The 15560-nt window shown below is 45.5% G+C and overlaps 1 protein-coding gene across 1 annotated transcript in view; it reads right to left on the reverse strand.

Moving 5' to 3' along the window:
* Window positions 1-15560, reverse strand: part of LOC147008864 (voltage-dependent L-type calcium channel subunit alpha-1D-like) — a 355309-nt gene that overhangs the window by 69697 nt on the left and 270052 nt on the right. Inside the window, exons 33-38 of the mRNA XM_085864488.1 lie at window positions 11283-11348; window positions 11077-11168; window positions 8773-8932; window positions 8349-8476; window positions 5351-5447; window positions 1309-1411 (exon numbers count right to left, since the gene is read on the reverse strand). Coding sequence (XP_085720614.1) covers window positions 1309-1411; window positions 5351-5447; window positions 8349-8476; window positions 8773-8932; window positions 11077-11168; window positions 11283-11348 — 646 coding nt within the window. The remainder of the gene's footprint in view (window positions 1-1308; window positions 1412-5350; window positions 5448-8348; window positions 8477-8772; window positions 8933-11076; window positions 11169-11282; window positions 11349-15560) is intronic.

A 15560-nucleotide genomic window follows, 5' to 3' on the forward strand; every position in this document is an offset into this window, starting at 1 on the left:
GAAGATATATAGTGGAGGACAACCTCGGACGTGCTTTAGTGGGTTCTTACACCAGGACAAGGTCAGGGTTTTTAAAGTGCCGTCAAATTGTCGTTACTATGTCAAACAAGAGGTGCTTCTTGGTCATGCCAAAACAAACCAGGCAATAATTAGACTTTTGGAACAATGTCTCAACCAAAGGCCCATCGGTTCCACACAGGGACCGTTGGCTTGCTGATTTGGAACAAATCGAAGCATGTAGTCACAATTAGCTACCTTCTGCAAAAGTTCAAAAACAAACAATTGTAAAAATCCAACTGTCAAATCAAAGTGCTCATTCTTCAGAAAAGGAACTACAGAAGTGTCTTGCTGAAATTAAAAACAAAGTAACCGACAAAGTTCGTGTGCAACCTTTTTCATGCAACGATCATTTCAATTCGAACTGCAGGGCTGGAAGGATGGCCTCGAAGCTGTCTCGCCTGGGTTAGAATCCTGACCCAGCGATAAACTGTCATCTCGGTGTTTCACAGGCAGGGTGATTCATCAATGTGTGTGCCCGTCCCTCTGATGGACGTTAAATGGGAGGCCAGTCTGTCGGTATTAGTAGGTGGACGTTAAAGATCCCATGGTGTCCTTCGTGGAGAGTGGGCGAGCCATCGCTGGCACCATGATCAAATTACAAATTCCTGCCCGAGCCAGCAGAAGGCACTGCATCAGTGGCACAGCCACGCCCTCAACCAATGATGCCCACCTGCAGCCTCGTGCTGCATACAAACCAAAAAGAAGTTCCAACAGGTGTTTGGGGCCATCTATTTATTACGTACACAAAAAAAACTTAAATACGTTTTAGCCTTTTCTGACCCTCATGCCCCAAGCATCTCACTTTCGTCCTCATATTCCAACCTCCTCAAAACCCTTCATCCCCGTCTTTCTCATCTCTGTTCTCCTTGCCTTCCCACCTCTCTTCTATTCCTGTTCATGCGTTATATTCTCAATAATTTCATGCTTTCCCAGACCCCTTTCCCACTCCCACCCAATTTGTGGGTGTGATGTACAACAAACCTATGTGTGTCAACTGATCGATGTGACACCAGTTTTGTTTAAGAAATATCAAACATTCTCTTTGCAAATCATCTCGAATCAAGAGTGAGAATCAAAGCCATTCAAACACAAGCTGACAATCAAAGCCACACGTTCTCAGTGATTTTAGTATTGTGTGCACAAGTGCACACACTCTGCCATGATGATTTTTATTTTCTTACCCTTGCACACCGTTGCTAAAACGAAGGGGAAAAAATGTCCACAGGGACCTACAAGCAAAAGGCTCACCTTCGGTTTTGATTTTCAAGGACGTGCGGACGAGAGCAAACAGCGTGGCGTTAAACATGACTGTGCCATCGGTGTTCAGGGGCATGTTCATAGACACGAGCCTCTGCGGTAAAGCCATGAGTTAGGACTCTCGAACATGCTATTCACAAAGTTATACGTTACTCATGCGTTGCATTCGAGTCACACATGTATGTACACACACGTATACACGTATGTACACACAGATACATATACAGGAACGTGCCCAATAGCCAAGGAGACTGTTTCGGCAGCACCAACGCTCTGCACAGAATATGGTCCCAATGGATGGATGGATGGGTTCCCTCTGTCCATCTCCAATCTATTCTTGGTGCAGGTATCTCACCCCTCTTTGCATTTTCTTCTCCAATAATATATTCCCTGAGCAACATGCAACCAGCTGTCTTCATCAATATAAAACTTCTTCAGGTATTGTCAAGTCTTCTCAATGAAATAATATCTGACTCCTCCTTTCCAAACAGTCTCACAACTTGTCCACTACTCATATGCTCTGTCCATTGCTCTGCCTTATTGATACCTCATGGGCCTTGGAGGAACCTGTTGTGTCAGGTTTCAATCTGCCTGGAGACACCATCTCTCCTGTTACCTCTGCCGCCAAAGGTGGACTGAGGATATGTTTTCACCTCTGTTTGTCTGTCTGTCTGTGAGCAGGATATCTCAAAAAGTAATGGATGTGTTTGAATGAAATTTGGTGGACAGGACGGGGAGGTGAATAGAACAAATTGATTCGATTTTGGTGAAGATCCAGATCCAGATCCAGATACTAGAATTTTGAAAAGTGATTCTTCACCATTGAGAGATAAGGCCAAAAACAATATATAGCATGATATTTCCAAAAGGTATGGACGTGTTAAGACAGAATTTGATGGATGATTTGGGGTGCTGATGAGAACAAGTCGATGAGATTTTAGGTTAAGGTCTGGATGCAGATCTGGCCTATTAGTGGGATACAAAATGTAAACTGTTCAGCCTGGTGGAAGTATGCACTCTACCTTGTGCCAGTATAGTTAGTCCATGCCTGAACCCCATACAACAGCATACTAAGCATGACAGCACAATAAACTAGTGTTTTTGTCTTCAGGGAAAGATCATTGTCCCTGAATATAGGTCTGCATGTAACTCCAAATATTCTCAAGGAATGGAGAATCCTGTGTTCTATGATACCACCTTCCCTTCCCCTCACACCACCTCCCTTCCCCTCACACCACCTCCCTTCCCCTCCCCTCATACCACCTTCCCTTCCCTTCCACTCACACCACCTTCCATTCCCTTCCCTTCCCCTCACACCACCTTCTCTTCCCCTCACACCACCTACCCTCCCCCCTCACACCACCTTCTCTTCCCTTCCCTTCCCCTCACACCACCTTCCCTTCCCTTCCCTTCACACCACATTCCCTTCCCTTCCCCTCACGTCACCTTCCCTTCCCCACCTCACACCACCTTCTCTTCCCTTCCCTTCCCCTCACACCACCTCCCTTCCCTCCCCTCACACCACCCTCCCTTCCCCTCACACCACCTTCCCTTCCCCTCACACCACCTTCCCTTCCCCTCATACCACCTTCCCTTCCCCACACCACCTTCCCTTCCATTCTCCTCACACCACCTTCCCTTCCCCTCACACCACCTTCCCCTCCCTTCCCCTCACACCACCTTCTCTCCCCCCTCACACCACCTCCCTTCCCTCCCCTCATACCACCTTCCCTTCTGTTCCCGTCACACCACCTTCCCCTCCCTTCCCCTCACACCACCTTCCCTTCCCCTCACACCACCTTCCCTTCCCCTCCCCTCACACCACCTTCCCTTCCCCTCCCCTCACACCACCTCCCCTTCCCCTCCCACCACCTCCCCTTCCCCTCCCATCACACCACATTCCCTTTCCTTTCCCTCACACCACCTTCCCTTCCCCCCCCACCACCTTCCCTTCCCCTCCCATCACACCACATTCCCTTCCCTTTCCCTCACACAACATTCCCTTCCGATCACACTGCCTTCCCTCCCCCAAACACCCTCCCATATCCACCCCCCCATGGACATCCCTGGGTGGTCTCCATGTGCTATATTAATGTAATGTTCATTCAATCCTGTCCTACCCCCCTCCACCCCCCTTCTGCACAAGTCCCACAACCAAACGCATCGAGAAGCCCTCCCATCATGCTTACCCCTTCCCAAACTACCTCCGCTTACCACTTCCCCTTCCTTCCTCCTCTCTCTCCTCCATCCTTCTCGCTCCCACCCTCCCACCCCCTTCCAGGAGTGTACATCGACATTTGGTGAGGCGTCACTCTCCTCACCTCTTCTTTTTTCGCTGCCCCCCTTCCTAGCTCTAACTTTCCTAACCCCCTCATATCTTCCCCCACCCATCCTGCACCCACCCCCTCTCATCACTCTCCCTCCCTCCTCTCGCTCTCTCCCTCCCTTCCCTACTCTCTCTATCTCCCTCCCTTCCCTCCTCTCTCTCCCTCTCTTCCCTCCTCTCTCTCTCCTTCCCTCCTCTCTCTCGCTCCCTTCCCTCCTCTCTCTTCCTTCCTCTTTCTCCCCCCTCCCCCCATCCCTTAATATTCCCTTCAGCAAAGCGACGGGTTTTATCTGATTGTTAAGGATCGGTTTGAGGGTTGTGGAGTAGCGGCCAGTCATATCCTCTTTACTTCTTCGGGTTCCTTCTTGGTCTTCCTTTTCAATATGTACTGTTCTGTCGATATGCTCTTTGGTGGTCCCCACTGCGAATCCATCATCAGCAAACCAAAGTTCAGTCACTATCATTGTTGCAAGTCATTTAGTCCTTCCACCCACATGTCCAGCACATTTGTACAGCACATCTACCCCAAATGGTAGGGATCATTTCCTCCAGCTCTCATTCACCAAAATGAAATAAAGGTTTAAATCTTCTATCAATCATATCTGAAATAAAAGGTTTCAGATCATATCTACATATTCCTCATGTCCACTCCGTGCATCCTCCCCGACCCGGCTTTCCTCCCCAATTCGCTTACTTGTCCAAGTCTCCCTCCATGTTATCCTTCAACCCTGCTGTTGTTGTTTCCCCTCCACTTTCTGCTTTTCTTTTTGATGTCTTGGGTCTTGATCGTTCAGTGTTCGAGATATCCCACGAGCCTCGACTTTGTACAAAATAAGGGTTAACAAGGAGCTGATACTCTCGGTCTCCCACCTTTTGGGTGGTATGAGAAATAGATATGTGTAATATGATAGGTAAATCTTGAACGGTTTTTGAAATATCGCATACACAAGCCAAGGTATTGAGACAGTCGCCATGGCAACATAATTCAGCCAATCATAGCCATGATCTAATCAGGTTGAGATAATGCCATGAGGAATAGATATCTGCAATGTGAAAGTAAAATGTTCAACGGTTTTTGAAATATCACGAAGATAAAATATCACATCATTTCAAGGTTTCCTGTCTCCGACCTTGACAGATGGGCGGGGGACAAAAAGTGTTCGGGACAATAGTCCACTCCTGGAGCAAGCCATTTGTGACTTAAAATCCTTGAGACATTTCTATCAACTATGACTTCTGCCTTCATTCCATCATGTATAGATTGAATAGATTTTACCATTACAGGAGGTATACCATACCTGTACAGCACCAACCATTTAAGAGCTTAACTGGGTTGTATAATTTTCTAAGTTCCACAAAAAGCATGTGCACTTTGGCAATGTGTTCTCTTGCTTTCTCTACGAGTTGTGTAACACATAAAATCATATCTCCATATCCTCTCTTCCACAATGAAAGCCATACTGAGAATCAGGCAAAACCTCCTCCTTCACCTTCCGCAACCTCCTTTGAATAAACTTTGCAAACAGCATCCTCACCACATGATTCTATTCCAGTTGTCACCGTGTGAGGTCCCCCTTCTTCGGGATGGGCACTAACTCAACATCCCACTACTCACAAGGGACTTGCTACTCTTTTGACACAGCCTTGTATGTAAAACACACACACACACACACACACACACACACACACACACACACACACACGTACCTTGCAAGCGACTCGGTGTGGGCAAAGCTTTCCGAAGCCTAATGGTGGCTGGATGCGTCTGAGCAAAGCGACGACTTCCAGATGTTTTATTCTGCCTCTGCCGAATGAGATACAGCACAACATAGTTATAACTACAGGAGTGGTTATGACAATAACAAAATATAAAGTCTAAACAATGGATGAACAACTAGACAGTGCAACTTATTCACAAAAATAAACACAGCCGAGAAAGAATACCAATTCGTTAATTCTGTGAATTAACATATTCGTGATAAAAACAAGCATAGCAATTCAGAGGATCAGTTTGGCCTTCAGATGTTTTGAAGTTTAATTGCTCAATGTTCATGAGATGTATATTTGTTAAACCTTCCAGATAAAAATAATAAATGAATGTCATGAATGTCTGTCTATCATGAATGATAACATTTTACACAAACATTTGCCTCATTAAGAAGGTGAAGGTAATCGATTACAATGCATTTTATTTGTACATTGCAGGATTAAATCTACACTAATTCTTACGTACGAGCAGAGGCAACCAGGCCCTGTTTGGGGGAGGGATACCCGGCACTGCCCAGCTGGGTGAGCTTTTCCTTTTCCCAGCGGTGGTTTTGGGACGTGTTGGACATTGAGAAGCAATGGAGTTATTGTCCTCATGGTGGTTACCTAAACCTGCAGGCTGGCGGCAGCACTGCTTGACCCCACACCCCAATACTGTGTACACTTTATAGTGGCTTTTGGTGGCCTCAAAACAGACGACAAGACTAACGCGCGGTAGCTTAAAACTTTGCCCAGATTCGGAAGTACCTGCTGGGGTGAACAGATTCGAGTAATTTGGGGGCGCTAAGTGCTACGGTTTGGCCGTGAAAGAATAACGTGCAATCGCACAAACAAACACGCACACTCAAAAATATTTATAACATCATCATAATCATTGTCACCATTACTACTTTCTGTAAAGCAGTTCAATAAACAAAACAAATGTTTACAAAGGAAAAGTGTCCACTCTGAGTTGAGAAAGTCAGCTGTTCAATTTTGATCCTGGAGTCGTACTGAGATAAAATAAAATAAAAGATTCACGCTGGCCCCTTGCTTAATGCTCAGCACTTAGAGCATAGAACATTGACAAACCCCGCGGGTTCGCAAATCGTTCGGCCAAAATATTGATGATGAGAATCCACCATGGGGCGCACGAAGATAAACTCAGGTAAGTGTGGCACAGGAAGAGATTGATGTACCTCACATATTACACGTGCGTAAGGTAGTAGATTTACAAATGGGTGAAAATGTCGCTGTGAATGTGATGTCTGTCTCTCTCTTTAACCAGACTCGGTGGTGTAATGGTTAGAGCATCCAAGGTCGGTGGTTTGAACCCCGGCCAAGTCACACTAAAGACCTGATAGTACGTGCTGCTTCCTTGCTTAATGCTCAGCATTTGAAAATGATAAGATCACGGAGAAGCAACCAGAGTGCAGGCTTTGATGGGCCTAAATAGCCTCCTCCAGCATTGAAGTTCCTCATGAAGGAACTCATATTATATAAGGCAAATGTCGGCTGCAGTGATGAATCTGATAAACAATGGAGTTGTCACCCAAGAGGTTGATAAGAGTATTCTGACCCATTGTGTTGAGAGAGGTGTGGATGAGTGTTGTCCAAGGAAAAGAAGAAAGAAAGAAGATATTTTTGCTTTCGACGAAGGGCCAACACTTGCAACCTCAGCCGCACCTCAGTTCCCACAATTATAAGCATGCTCCTACCAGCTCTTTATTTGATAAAATTCAATCTTGGCCGGCGACTGGAAAAGGAAGCTCTTGAGAAAACTAATTCAAATTAATGATAAAAAGATTTAACCAATTTTTTGCAATCATAGTTTTCGAAGGCAGGCCAACGCGTCGGTATTCTCTGCAAATCTAAGTCCATTCTGAACCATTTAGAGATCATTACAGTGTACAAAGCTCACATCTAAAGTATCATGGAGTACGTGTCCCCACTCTGGACTGGTGCATGAGCTGCTTCCCATCTTGCTCCCCTGGTGGTGATAGAGCCTGAGCCTCTCTGCGTTATTGGCGCATCTTGACGGCACGCCGAGTACCGGGGTCAGCTTCTCACCAACCACACGTAGGTTGATGCAGACTTTCAGTTTCCTATAACCTCACTTTTGGCATCGCCCCTCCTGTCCTCTCATCCCTCCATATTCCCCTAGCCTGCTCAGATCCCACAGTTTCTTCCAAAATTACACACTTGGATCTCTTCCCCATCTCTAGGCTGAACGTTTACCTCCATTCCTTCATACATCCATTCTCTCATCTGTAGAGCAGACTCCCTTTGCATGTTTCCTCATGCCCACATCTTCAAGAATGCTGCCCATCATCACTTCAAGCTTTCTCCGACACTACCACCGTCACCCCTTTCATTTGTGCCACTCATGAGCGATGTCTTTGTCTTGCTGGTCCCCTTTGGTCCTCCTTCATTCTGTGAACCTGCTGCCTTCTGTCATTTAGCTCCTCAATGAGCCTGTATGTCAAGAAAAACATCAAAAACGTGCCATTCCTCAATATTGGTATAAATTGTACAATAAATAAGAATCAGTTGTGCATTCAAAATAGAATAAGAGATGGAAATGAGAAGGAGGAATTGGGATCCAAGTCGAATTACAAATTAATTTGAGTGGCAGTTTCGCCCACGAAAAGCTCGGTGTTAAATCCACGGTGACACGGACTCCATAAGTTGCTGTAAAAGACGAACTCCTGCTCTTTACGGGCACCCAGAGGTCGATAACTTTCCAGACAGAGGCCACTTGTTCCCACGAGTACCTCGCACAGACTGTGTGGCATGCACAGTCAGTGCAGAGTGCGGCGCACTCCTGAACAGTACGATGACATTCACAACGTACATGCGAGGATAATCTCCTGCCGTGCTTATACTCGCCGCACACCTATTTGCACATACATTGTAACCCTCCACTGTGATGAAGAAAATTCGAAAACTTCAAGCTTACTTGGCTTCCGGGTCATACTCTGACCAGATTCGTTTAAACTCTTCCAGATGGTGAGGTCCCAGGATTGACCAATCACGCGTAAGGTAATCAAAGTTGTCCATGATTACGGCAACAAAAAGGTTGATGATCTGTCAGTAAAGAAAGGAACGATTCAGTTACAATGTTAGTCAAAAAAACCAGTGCATCTATGGACATCACGAGTTACAACTGATTTGCGTGACTGTTCATACATTCCCCGTGCAATGTGTCGATCTTGTGATGTCAAATGACCTGTGTAATGTGGCCAATGCATAACAGGTGATCACAATGAACAACGTAGCTGAACACGGTTACATAAGCCGGCTATCATGCGTCCTTTTACTCGCTTGACATATTAGTCACATGCTCCTAGGCTAAAATGTACAGCGCAGGTGTGCAGGCCAACCAGGAAAGCACAGAGCATGTAGAAGGAGATGAAATAGATGATGGCAAAGTTGCTCCCACACGTGAATTCTTGACCTTCCTCATATTCAGACTCCGGGTCGCAACGCTGACCAGCCATGCACGCAAGGAGGATCTCCTGCCACGCTTCACCCGTGGCACACCTGCACAAGCAGGACACCCCATTTTTTTGTTGTTGAAATCCTCCAGAGGTCATCTTCAACTCCAGCGCTCGATTACCATCTCTCCATCAGTCTCATTTACCTCCATTCAAAAGGCACACTCTCATCTAAAATCATGAAAAATAAATAATTCACCTTTTCAGTAACTTTGGTGCAAAGCATGGAAAGTCAAGAGAAGAAGTTTTAGAACGGAATTTATATAACAAAGGTTTAGCTCTTTGATCACTCGAACTCTCAAAAGTGATGCTAATGAGGAATATTCATTCTTGAGCCATTATTTCTGCTGTCCTCAAGTCATTAAATATTTATATAAAAGCACAGCTTTGAGTGTGGCCTAATCGTATTACTGAATGCCTGCCTCACCCTGATATCATTTTCAAACTTTTGTATCATTATTAAAACAGTGTGCTCAGAGATAAGACAGTTATAATTGAGGTATTTTTTTAACCTCACCGACATAATCCCCCGTTCATCTCCCACATATAGGTCAAAATCCGAGGCTTTTTCTTTTCTGCCTACACAGGCCTCGAAGCCTGCACTTTCCAAATGAATTCTCCTATTCGTTTCAGCCTCTTGCATAATGCCCTTAGTTCTGTTTTCATCTACAAGTTGCCAGCAACACAAAGAAATGCAAAGGAACTTTGGCACAGGGAGAGGCCATCTGGCCCATTACGCCTGTGCCGCACTCCCACCGACCTCAGGTAACAGGTAACGACTAACCGCAAGTGGGGGGGGGGGGATTTTGCCTGGGTATGGCAAACAATGGCCTGCTCTTTTACGTCCAGAACCTAAAATAAAAATGCACAATGGACAGCCGGGTTCTTCAGCCCCGTTTGAAGGAAGAAAGGCTGCACTTCTCCCTGCCGAGATGCACCTCTCCCTGCTGCCGCGATATCAGAACCCATCTGGCCTCTAAAGGAAAAAAAATTATATTAATACGCTAAGCCATATTTTGTGGATGTATCTCCTCCCAAACTGCCGGACGGATTGTCGCCACTTTTGGCATGCGGGTGCTCTGTGGTCTCATGTACAGCATGGGCTATGTGAGATCGCGCCAGACGGACAGGTTTGGGACTTTTTTGGCGATTTTCAAATTTTTACATTCGTTTGCATGGTGACGTGTGATGCCACCACTGAGAGGCGTAACGATGTCATAACATCATCGGTCATTCGTTGACGTCATTACGACTGTCGTCGACAGACCGTCACCGCTGAGAGACGTAATGCCACTCCTAGAAAACAGCATCTGCAATGTAAAACCCTCTTCTGCACATGCTGACTACCTCAGAAGGTGCATTTGACACAAAAAATGAAACAAGGAACATTGTATATAAAGAAATTCTATAAATCACATTGTGAACACTGGATACATTGACGACCTAACGAACCCTCACTTGAGAAACTTCAAGCGGTTTGGTGAGTGTAAATTAATAGTTTACACACCAGATCTTGTTCAGGTTATCTTACCATGCAGGGTGAGTCAGTGAAACGATGCTGGCTGTCCACATCCAAGATCGAACCTTTACCTTTCCAGGTGTTCTTCCAGAACAATGGCTAAAAGGGCTGGAATTTTTAAATAACCCATCATCAAAAATACTCCTTGTGATGCTTTTATTAATGGATGTCTCTCTGGATGAATAAATTGCACATTAAAAGCACATAACAGCTGAAGTCGACTTTCCAATGGTACTACGTGGTATGTGTGCCAACTTGTGACATGCAGGAGGGACACAATGACGCTTTGTTAAGGAAACGAATATTTGGCTTAAACATCACTCAATGAAAAAAAATAATTCCAGCTGAGCTTTAAAATTGGCCTATTACCTTTCATTATATTTGAATATTTTGCTTGACAAGTTCGCTCAGAGGTATGGCGCTGTCTCCTTTGAGATATTGAGTCTGGGATCGAATCCTGACCTGACAATACATTCCTAATACCTTGCAGGGTTGGCATTGTGGGAAGAGGCATTGCAAAGGGTATTGCAGTAGGGCATCACAATGGGGGCATTGCAAAGGGTATTTACAGGTCACTCAGCATGCACAGCTGTATAATGAAGAAGCGGACGGGTAATGGTGATGATTGTACGGCGGGGTGTACAACATACGGAAAAAAAAGAAGCACAAACCTGAACAGCAGCAGCACTGCCTGTGGGAACGTCTGGAAGTTGTTGTTTCGATTTATTTGTGTCCCAACTTGCATGGCAATTTTGCCAAATATCTGGGGATGACAATTAGGTGATGACAGTAGAGTGATCTTGTCTGGCAATTAGTAATGTAACTGTCATTGTTCTTCTTCAGAGAGAAGAACAAGATGGAAGGAGGCAATTCTCACCTGCATTCCAATCACGGCGTATATAAAAAACATCATGACGATGAGAAGGGCAACGTAGGGCAATGCCTAGAAGGAAAAGAGATCAAAACGTGAGTTAAAATGACTAAGAATCGTCTTCCTTTAACCTATGTCATAGATTCCCTGAGATCTATGACTGCTTACAGAGGATCACGTGATTTATCTCCCCCTGGAGGCTCACTGTTCATGGAGAAGTTGCTGTGGTGGTTGCAGTCCCGAAAATGTCTTCCGCTGCCCTTGGACACACATGCGGAATTAAAAATTTAGCCTGGATACTGATCATGGAGGAGGGGGTCTTCAACATCGACTTTTCAGATTAGGTGGCGTGATCGGCATGATTCCATAAAAGGTCACTGCATAATGAAACGAGAACGGCACTCGGTAGAGCCACGTTTTGTATCCCATTGATAGGGATACAAAATCCCCTTGTTCTTGCCAACTACCCAACTCATCCACCAAGTTTTGTCATAATCCGTCCACAACTTTTTGAGATATTATGCTATATATCGTTTTTCAGTCCATCTCTCAATGGTGAAGAATCACTTAAAAAATCAAATCAATTTGCCCATGTCACACACCCAACCTGTCCACCAAATTTAGTCCAAATCAGTCCACAACCTTTTGAGATATCCTGCTCACAGACAGCCAGACATACATACAGGGGTGAAAAAATAACCTTCATCCACCTTCGATGGTGGAGGTAAATAATGCAAGGCCCACTTAGCTGAATAACGTAGTATTCACTATAAGACAGGAGGACAATGGAATCAAACCCAGACAGCTGACAATGCATTGGAATTCAAAGGCATTCAGAGTGACGGTCAGGCCTCAATGAGACCGTTACTTAGACATTTCCCTAAGTGTGAGACGATGATCAAAATGAGATTACAGAAAGCCCCATTGACTATCCCTTAATTATTTGAGCTTTGCAATTACTTGTATTCTTATGGCATGTTGACATGCCTTGGTGATAAATATGCTTACCTATAAAACTGAAAAATCGAAGTGGAACCTTAACATCATCATCATCACTACTCTGTAATAATATTAACTCCATGGGCGATTGATCAAAGCAACGCTGTCTGACCGCGTGCATGCTCGTCCTTGACAGCATGAGCATGAAATTGATCTTCATACTCGCAAGATTCCTCTTCCGTACCTGTCTAATGGCACTGATGGAGCTATAATGTCATTGACGTGTTTGTGATCATCAGAGCATTGTAATCACAGTAATAATGAAAATACAAACAGCAAATCATCATGCTGCATCGTGGCAACCGAACCGTACAAAGCTCCTGCTATGGTCATTGGGGGTAATTAAATATAAAAAAAAAAGAAATGCAAACGTAAACACTAAACGGGATGCCTTCAATTTACTGTCATTACGGAACATTTATTTATAACTTACTCTCGGGGGAGTGGGGTGCTTGGATTGAGAAAAGCAAAATTGAGAAAAAGAAGAGCATGGCGAATGATTGGAGAGATAAAGGAAGGTAAGTGAGTGTGGAAGGAGTGGGAGAGAATGTAAATACTTTTTGGAATAAAGGGCATGCAGCGCCGATAGAAAGTCTACACTCCCTTTCAACATTTTCACCTTTTGTTGCCTAATAGCATAGAGTTAAATTGCCTTAAATCAGACTTTTTCCACTTTTATTTAAAAACATCGTAACCCACAACTTCCAAGTGAAAAACAAATTCTACAAATTTCATAATATTAATTTAAAATACAAAACTACAATATCTTGGTTGGATAAGTGTCCACGGTGTGTAATCACATCTAATATATTGTTGCCGTTCTGTAAAACCACATGGCTCCGAGGCAATGGCACACAACATAGAGAGATCCCAAGGTAGTTATTTCAATAATATGTGTATTAGTTAGCCCTTTCCATATGTCTAGTGGGTAAATGGGACAGATGTGTTGTGTTGGGCGCTTTTAGTTAGGTCTTCAAGCTTCAATCTTTGCACTTCTTCCACTCCGTTGCCCTGCTTTGTCTCTGACATGAAACATGCAAGCAGGCATGAGCACAAACCAGAAGGACCCAAGCAAGTGAGCACATTGAGGTTAATTTGCATACGAGTGCCATTTCCAGTCAAAACTACGTGCCAATTTTCAACTGCCATCTCAGTACAGACCTTTCTTCCGCTCACGCTGCTGCTACCCTGCTCATCACAACCACTTCACACTACTATCAAAAATACCCGCAACAACTTACGTTTACATTTTCATGACAAATGTTAGGGACAAACCTCTCCCTCCCCGCCGGGATGACATTGTTACAAGCAACTTCCACCTCTTCACAAGGCCACATTACGATCTCTTCACTGCAAAACGTCACAACATACTCCCACCTCTATACAACCACCGCAACTACCACTGATTCATCGAACACTCACCGCAGCCTCGAGGGACACTGAGGAAACAAGGGTCGGGTTATTACGAGATTACGAGGAATAGCTTGAAGTGCAAATGTGCGCTGAAGCTTGTTTGAGGACACACAGGTAGCATGGGAATTTTCCTAAAATACCACGTTTGAATGGAGGCCAGTGCACGTTCAGGGCCAGAGAGCGCCTCCAAAAACCATGGCCCCATGTTAATGTCGGAGCTCCAACGCATGGGCATGTCTGTGAGCAAATGCAGCAATTTTTGCGTTTGGGGCCTGGTGGGGCATGGCCATGACCGCTATCGACAAATGGGGAGGCTCAAATTTACTAACAACTCCATTTGGTCCGATTCTTGCCTCTTCCCCTTGCCCAGGGCTCATAAAAAGAGCAAACTCAGTTCAGTTCAGAAATAATCGCAAGAGGAGAGATATCGCCAGATTCACCAGACGCCAGAGCGCGCCAGATAAGAAGACTACGGCAGACTTCGGTCCTCGCAAGGGAAACAGGTTGCGGCAGGTGGTGCAAGGAGGGCAAGCATCGGTCCTGAGCGAGGGGTGCCGCGAATCAGTGTGGTCAAGCGCAGAATCACGAGTTACTACTACGAGCCAGGGCTGCTCTCATTCTGTCGACGCACAATTTGGCTGCATCCCGTAGCAACACTTACACGTACAGATTCTTACAGCATCATGACAGCGTCTTTTCCCTTATGCTTCTTTCTCTACCATCTATCTCTCGTCGACTGTGGATGCACAAAACCAATCGGCATGGGCAGGCCCGATCAGAACGTTATTTTCAGAGCGAAACCACCGTTTTCTACAGTGGACCATATTGACTTGCACCTAACATCTTCCTCTTACACCACGCTGCACCCCATGTTGCATGACACTCACACCTCACACCCCCACACCCTAGACACCCTCAGTATTTCACTCTCCTCCCCTTTCTTAAGCATTTTGGGTTGCGCAGGTCTGCCGATCGTGCCAGGTATTGAGAGGTCATTAATCCTCAAATGCTTCTTATCTCTCTGGGGTATCTCTGACTTTGCTCGGGTTTGCATGTGCGTGATGGTGCCTGTCATAGTACAAGTTAAGACTGCAGCAGAATATTTGAGATAACTCTGCTCTGTGTCTTCTTCTTTTGTGAATATTGTATGACTTTTGAAGGCACCTGACAAATTCCTTGCTTTCCCTGCTGTACATTTGCAATAAATTCCTTACTGTGCCACATAACTTTCCTCACTTTGCGAAATAAATGTGCCTGTTAGAAATGTACACAGCTCATTTTTGGCTTTTCCTCCATTGGTCTAGCATGGTCCCTACCCGAGTTTCGGCAGGACATTATACCTCAAAATCTGCTATTGAGCCGATGCGTACTTGGCAGCTGCGCTTGGCTGCATCTGATACGGTAAGTAACGTAAAGTAACACAAATATGCATCGATGGTGCGATTCCCTGATTACGTGTTCCCAAGTAAACAATTGTCAGATGGAGGACCCTGGGCTACGTGGTTAAGTTCTAGGCGTTCGCGGTCGATTAGCGGCCCACCGTGACACGAAGTTATTCTTCTGCGACGGCCTGCGACTCCCGGTGATTTCGGAGAGGAATCAGGGACAGCCCCTCTCTCGTGGTTCCCCCCACGACTACATATTGTTGCGAATTCGCGCCCGCCGGCGTGCGATCGGCCGCTCGACTCGAATGGCGGCCGCCTCGCCCACTGGAACGGACAATTCTGTCGTGACCCTCCAGGAACTATCGCCCGGAACAAGTCACGGGTGGGCCTTTCGACCTCACCACGATCGTGCCAATCGGCCACCTGCGTAGGATAGGGTTGTTCGCCAAACTCGACCTACCTAAGTACCCACGCGGATGGTAAACTG

The sequence above is a fragment of the Eptatretus burgeri genome, chromosome 18, assembly GCF_056783735.1.
Source record: "Eptatretus burgeri isolate ZD-2024b chromosome 18, Ebu_testis_v1, whole genome shotgun sequence".
NCBI lineage: Eukaryota > Metazoa > Chordata > Myxini > Myxiniformes > Myxinidae > Eptatretus > Eptatretus burgeri.